The sequence below is a fragment of the Manis javanica genome, chromosome 5 (assembly GCF_040802235.1).
Source record: "Manis javanica isolate MJ-LG chromosome 5, MJ_LKY, whole genome shotgun sequence".
NCBI classification, from domain to species: Eukaryota; Metazoa; Chordata; class Mammalia; order Pholidota; family Manidae; genus Manis; species Manis javanica.
In genome coordinates, this window is record NC_133160.1 from 45,240,331 (window position 1) to 45,246,718 (window position 6,388).

At 53.5% G+C, this 6,388-nt stretch overlaps 1 protein-coding gene across 1 annotated transcript; it reads left to right on the plus strand.

Annotated features, from left to right (window-relative positions):
• Nucleotides 1-310: 310 nt before the first annotated feature.
• INSM1 (INSM transcriptional repressor 1) lies at nucleotides 311-3,147 on the plus strand. The gene has a single exon (XM_037022523.2). It carries the CDS (start codon nucleotides 487-489, stop codon nucleotides 2,017-2,019), a length of 1,533 nt encoding a protein of 510 aa, XP_036878418.1. The 5' UTR covers nucleotides 311-486; the 3' UTR covers nucleotides 2,020-3,147.
• The last annotated feature ends 3,241 nt before the right edge of the window (nucleotides 3,148-6,388 follow it).

Genomic DNA, 6,388 nt, shown 5'->3' on the forward strand with positions numbered 1-6,388 from the left:
GGCACGTGCGCCTCCCCATAGAGGAGCAGCAGACCGTGAAGAGAGGCGGGGCCGGGCGTGTGCCTGAGCGGGGCGGGGCCGGGGGGCCGGGGCGCCGGGCGGGGCGGTGGAGGGGCGCGAGCGGGGGCCCCGAGCTCTCAGGTACATCTGCCGCACCTACCGAGCGACCCCCTAGTCCCGGCCCCCTTTTTGCCGCCCCGTCACCCTCCCACCCTCCCAGACGGAGGAGCTGAGGGCGCGCTGATTGGCTCCGGGGAAAGCGGGAGGCGAGAACAATGACCCCCTCCCCCCGTTAAAAAGGAGCGGCTCCCGGGCCCAGGGACTGGGACGCGCGTGCTGAGCAAGAGGCCGGGTAGAGCAGCCCGCCGGCGCCACGCAAGTCCCGCAGCCGCCGCGCCCGAGCCATGGGCCGGGAGCACTGAAGGCCGCCGGGGCTGAGCGCGGAGGTGGGGCCGAGCCAGTGCCTTACCCTCGCGCCGCGCCACCATGCCCCGCGGCTTCCTGGTGAAGCGCAGCAAGAAGTCCACGCCCGTGTCTTACCGGGTACGCGGCGGCGAGGATGGCGACCGCGTGCTGCTGCTCTCACCGGGCTGCGGGGGCGCCCGCGCCTCGCCCCCGGCGCCAAGCCCGGGGCCCGGCCCGCTGCCGCCGCCGCCGCCCGCTGAGCACGCCCATGCGGCGCTCGCAGCCGCGCTCGCCTGCGCGCCGGGCCCGCCGCCACCCCCGCCGGGGCCGCGGGCCACGCACTTCGGCAACCCCGAGGCCGCGCACCCCGCGCCGCTCTACAGCCCCACGCGACCCGTGAGCCGCGAGCACGAGAAGCACAAGTACTTCGAGCGCAGCTTCAACCTCGGCTCGCCGGTCTCGGCCGAGTCCTTCCCCACGCCTGCTGCTCTGCTTGGAGGGGGCGGTGGCCGCGGCGCCAACGGCGCGGGCGGAGGCGGCACCTGCGGGGACGACCCACTGCTCTTCGCGCCTGCGGAGCTCAAGATGGGCACGGCGTTCTCAGCGGGCTCCGAGGCGGCCCGGGGCCCAGGGCCCGGTCCCCCGCTGTCCCCCGCTGCCTCCCTGCGGCCCCCGGGCAAGCGGCCCGCGCCCTCCGCAGCCGCCGAGCCCCCGGCCAAGGTGGCCAAGGCCCCGGGCGCCAAGAAGCCCAAAGCCATCCGCAAGCTGCACTTCGAGGACGAGGTGACCACGTCCCCTGTGCTGGGGCTGAAGATCAAGGAGGGCCCGGTGGAGGCACCGCGAGGCCGTGCGGGGGGCGCGGCGCGGCCGCTGGGCGAGTTCATCTGCCAGCTGTGCAAGGAGGAGTACGCCGACCCGTTCGCCCTGGCGCAGCACAAGTGCTCGCGCATCGTGCGCGTGGAGTACCGCTGCCCCGAATGCTCCAAGGTCTTCAGTTGCCCGGCCAACCTGGCCTCGCACCGCCGCTGGCACAAACCGCGGCCTGCGCCCCCCGCCGCCCGGGCCTCGGAGCCCGAAACCACTGCCAGGGCTGAGGCGCGGGAGGCGACGGGCGGCGGCAGCGACCGCGACACGCCGAGCCCCGGCGGCGTGTCCGAGTCGGGCTCCGAGGACGGGCTCTACGAGTGCCACCACTGCGCCAAGAAGTTCCGCCGCCAGGCTTACCTGCGCAAGCACCTGCTGGCGCATCACCAGGCGCTGCAGGCCAAGGGAGCACCGTCCGTGCCCCCAGCTGAGGACCTACTAGCCTTGTACCCCGGGCCCGACAAGAAGGCGCCCCAGGAAGCGACCGGCGACGGCGAGACGGCCAGCGTGCTGGGCCTGAGTGCATCCGCCGAGTGCCACCTGTGCCCGGTGTGTGGGGAGATGTTCCCCAGCAAGGGAGCCCAGGAGCGCCACCTGCGCTTGCTGCACGCCGCCCAGGTGTTTCCCTGCAAGTACTGCCCGGCCACCTTCTACAGCTCTCCTGGCCTCACGCGGCACATCAATAAGTGCCACCCGTCTGAGAATAGACAGGTGATCCTCCTGCAGGTGCCCGTGCGTCCGGCCTGCTAGAACGCGCCGTACTCCCAGGCCCCTCGAACTGTGCCTTCGCTTGGAGACCCACGAAGAGAGCGCGCTCTGCGCGCCCTGCACCCACGTCCGCGCCAGGGGCGCCCACTCCCGGTGAAAGTGTTGTCTCCGTTTCTCTCGGCGTGGCGTGACGGTAACCCGATCCTCTCGTGACTCCTTTTGGACCCCCCCCCACATTGCGTTGTGTTCCCCCTTTGGCACAACAGGAGCCAATCTCTTTCCGTACAAGGGAGAAAAGCTGTACGCGTTTGTCTCGTAGTTGGAAGCCTTCCCTTGAAGGGGAGAGCTGTTTTTCTTGCTAGTATTCGCTGTGTTCATGGTCTAGAAATGCGGTTTGCTTTCGCCTACCAATCTCTGCTCTCTCAGTATGTAGCGTACGGGTTGTTTTGGGTGAATCTTGAGGAGTAAATGCCTTTATATTTCACAGGCTGTAAATTGAACTTCCCACACGATTAGCTTTATTATGGCTTGTGAACTGCTGGAGTCTGGCTTTACCTTTTTGTATGTGAACAAATCAAATTGCTTAAAAAAAAGAGTTTCTTTAGTATAGCCACAAATGCCTTGAACTGTTGTCTGGGATTGTTTTTTTGCGGGACGGGGGAGGGAGGGAATTTTGAGAAGATGCTGTAGAAACTGCCTCAATATTTCACAGAAGACTTGTTTGGTTTGCTCATCTCTGTTGAGGTACGACTATACGAGTTCCTTCTAAATGTATATGTTGATTTATGAGTAATTGTTATTTATTCTTTATTTATTTATATTAATTATGAAATTATATTATTTGATTGCAGATTTTTTTTGGTGCGCTTTTTTAACCCCCTGCCACTCTTGACATTTCACTGTGCATTTTAGAAGAGAGCCTTTTTTCTAAAGGGATCTGCTAAAAGTTTTAACTTTTATACCTATCTGAGTGAATTACAGACAACCTACCATTTTATTCTGCTTGGTGGGCCCCTGAGGCCCTCATACAACCAACCGACAGCTCTTACCTTTAAATGCAATCTCTTTTCTACATACATTATTTTCTTAATTGTTAGCTATTTATAGAAAGCTTCAATAGAACTGTTTCAACTGTATAACTATTTACTAATCAAATAAAATATTTTCAAAGTCAAAGTAAAGTGGATTTATTTCTGCATCACATGATTTCCATAAGGATTTAAAATAGAGCTTCTGGTTTCTTAAATGTCTATTTTATCTTAAGGAAAAAACCCACCACCATTGCTAAGACCATGGATTTTTTTAGCTGAGCCTGAACTGGATTCTGCCCTTCTGGCAGTTCAGGGGTATAGTCTGTTAATTGGAGTTTAGGATGTGCAAGAAGGTGAGATTAAAATGAGCTATGTGAATCTTTTTTAGAGAACTCTACATACATGTCCACAAGAATCTATTCTTTTAACCAGGGGGAGGTAGGGACATTGCTTTAATATAGTGGATCTTTCATTTCCAGGTAATTTGGGGCTCAGTGTAACAGTAGTTCCTTAAATAGAGTGGATAGTTTCTGATCTTTAAGTATCAGCTGGAAGAAAGTAGGAATGATTTCATGATCAGATTTTCAAAGTCAGGGAAAGCAAACCAATTCACATTTGGATAGAATGGAAGTTAAGCTGCTGGGTGTGGGGGTAAGGGCTCAGAAATGATTTTCCAATCAGGTGAACAATCCATTTGGGAAGAAAAATGGAACGCCATCTGTTTGGGGCATTAAATATAACAACAGGTCATTACAATGTTTTCTGCTGTGTCACTCAGCTCTTTGAAGAACAATTCTGACGTTCACCATTAGTATTTTGAGTTGTTTTCCTGTCTGTGAAACACTCCTTAAGGAGCTGTACTAAACATCCCAATTGTTCATTCTGTTCCTTTTGTGGTGTGTTTTGCTACTTTTTTCCTGGGGCTCACTAAATCTTCAGAGGTTTGTGAAGCAAAGAGATTTAAAGGGGCTACATCTCCAAAGGGTTTAGCTGAAATGAGGGTGAGAGGAACAATCCATGAGAGTGGGTGAGAGAGGGTGAGAGAGAACAATCAACGAAAGATTATTTTCAGCTTCTGAGCCTAACGTTTTGTGTGAGTTTAGTAAAAGGCTTAGCTATCAGGAACATTGAATATTCCTCCCTTTGTGAGGGTCTTGAAATAGACTCAGATTAACAATGGAGAAGCCACTACAGGTGAGTTGCCTCTGGAACAAATTGCACGTAGCCTTTTATCGCTGATGACTATATAGTTTGCCAGTTTGGGAAATGGTAGGGAGACGAAAGCTCAGTACCGGCCCAGTATAAAAGCATGAGGACAAAGCAGTATTCATTATATCCTGAAAACTGAATGGAACAAAAACCCTCAAATTTGTGGGCTGATGGCGACGCCCTCTGAGCAATAATGTGAGAGCTTCTAAAATGTTCTCTTTGAATTACATCATACATTAAAGGATCCCTCATACTAAGGGTCAGTGAATGATCTATGCCAGTAAAAAGTTTGGAATGGTGCTTTGTCATCTGTGTTTGGCTCACTGTTTTTCTTGTCTATACTCATAAACACTAAGGTCCACTTTCATGAGGGTAAATTAAAATTTGATTGTTTGAAAATGGGCACCTTCATCCCCTGTGGAAATTTATTTCAGTTGATCAAATACACCTTTTCTAAGCTAGAAACCTAAATTTCACTTATGTGAGAGAGGTGAGATTATTTGGTACTGGAGTATATTCAAGTTGACCAAACAGTGTAAAAGAAATAGAAAAACCTTGTCAGTTTATGTCAGAGTAATGCAGGAGTTAGCAGGATATTCTACAGGAAGGAAATCAGACTATCTCCCTCTCTTTTTTATCCCTTCCTGGGCAGTAAGTTCACAAGAGCTCCTATTCTAGAATGCCGAAGAAGCGTGCTCACCTTCTTTATAATATGCAGAGGCTGCTGAAGACATCCTGGATGTCTGGGGTTCTCCAAGCATGGAAGACCAACCATCAGTGGAAAAGGGCCCAGATCCCCAGCCCTCCCTGCTGCAAGGGACTGGCGGGAGGGGCTGGGGGGGATCAGGAAAAGTGAAAAGATCAGGGAGGGAGAAGCCAAAAGAGGGAGCCAAATAAAGCGAAGGGTTTTATTTTTGCCGGTGATCTCCACACTTGCCAACTTGCGTACAATTGTATAAAAATCCAGAGGCTTCCAGCCTTGCCCACCACCCACCATCCTGAAGGAGCTGCGGCTGAAACAGCTGCAAGCTGCGTTGCCTCAGAGTCTGATGGCCTCTTGAGGCACGTTTTCCTGGCGACCTGGAGAAGTTGGGGCTCTTACAGCCCACAGAGCAGATCGTTCCTACTGAAATGGTCTAACCTGGGCCAGAGTACTACAGGCATGGTCTGTGGGGCCTCAAGCTCCTCTGCTTGGAGCACCGTTGGCCATCTGCTCACTGGTTCAGAAGGTCTCAGATGACCCCAGGCCCATCGCTGGCTTGGGTCCAGGAGTGCCCAGTCACATGGTGCAGCAGCCAGTCCAGTAACCTGTGAGCATGGTAAGCGGCTCTGCAGCTGCCTGCCCATGGGAATCCATCATGTTACGGAGCAGAACACAAGGCTGGCTGGACTCTGGCTGTCCAGTGGCACATGTAGATATGTCAGGGTGTCCTGCAGAGACCTAGGCATGCAAGGTGGGCTGGGCAATGCCACACTAGGTGAGTGTTGCCCAGTGCATCTGCACCCAGATGCTGCTGCCGAGGGTGGACGTGTCCTGCAGGCTCCCCAGTTGAGCAACCACATCCAACCTCCCACCAGTAACCCCTCCGTCCCCTTGGACTTCATCCCACATCTGTCCACACAGTGCAAACAAAACAAATCAGAAAAATCTCCTCACAGTCCTAGGGAATAGGTAACATCATAGGAAATCTTCACTCACCAAATGTCTTGCAAAAAAGGGAGGGTCTAGAATACAGCTCAGGCAAACACCTTGGCTGTATTGTCCTTCAGCTTCACACAACACTCTTCTCACCTGTAGGTGGGATTCTATGAGACACAATGAGACCTATTCCCTAGGGAGTGAAATGAAAGGCAGTAAGGACCCTAAAGGAAGCAGGCATTCTTTGTCTAGGCAGGAGAAAACTCTTTCCTTAGGAGTATGTTCCATGGCATTTGGGGATAGTTATAAATCCACTGGCTTGCAGCAAGAAGGCTTTGACTAAACTTGTTGTCTTTTTCAGAAGGGACATTTTGGTCCTGTGGAGAACTTTTCTGGCAAATAGACCCTAGAGTATGGGGTCAGTTACATGCCATACATGCATAGAGTGCCTGTATCACTCTCGTAGCTAGTTACAGTCCAGGTTCAGTTACAGTCATTTGATGGCAAGACTAGAGAAGCCTGTAATGTTTGG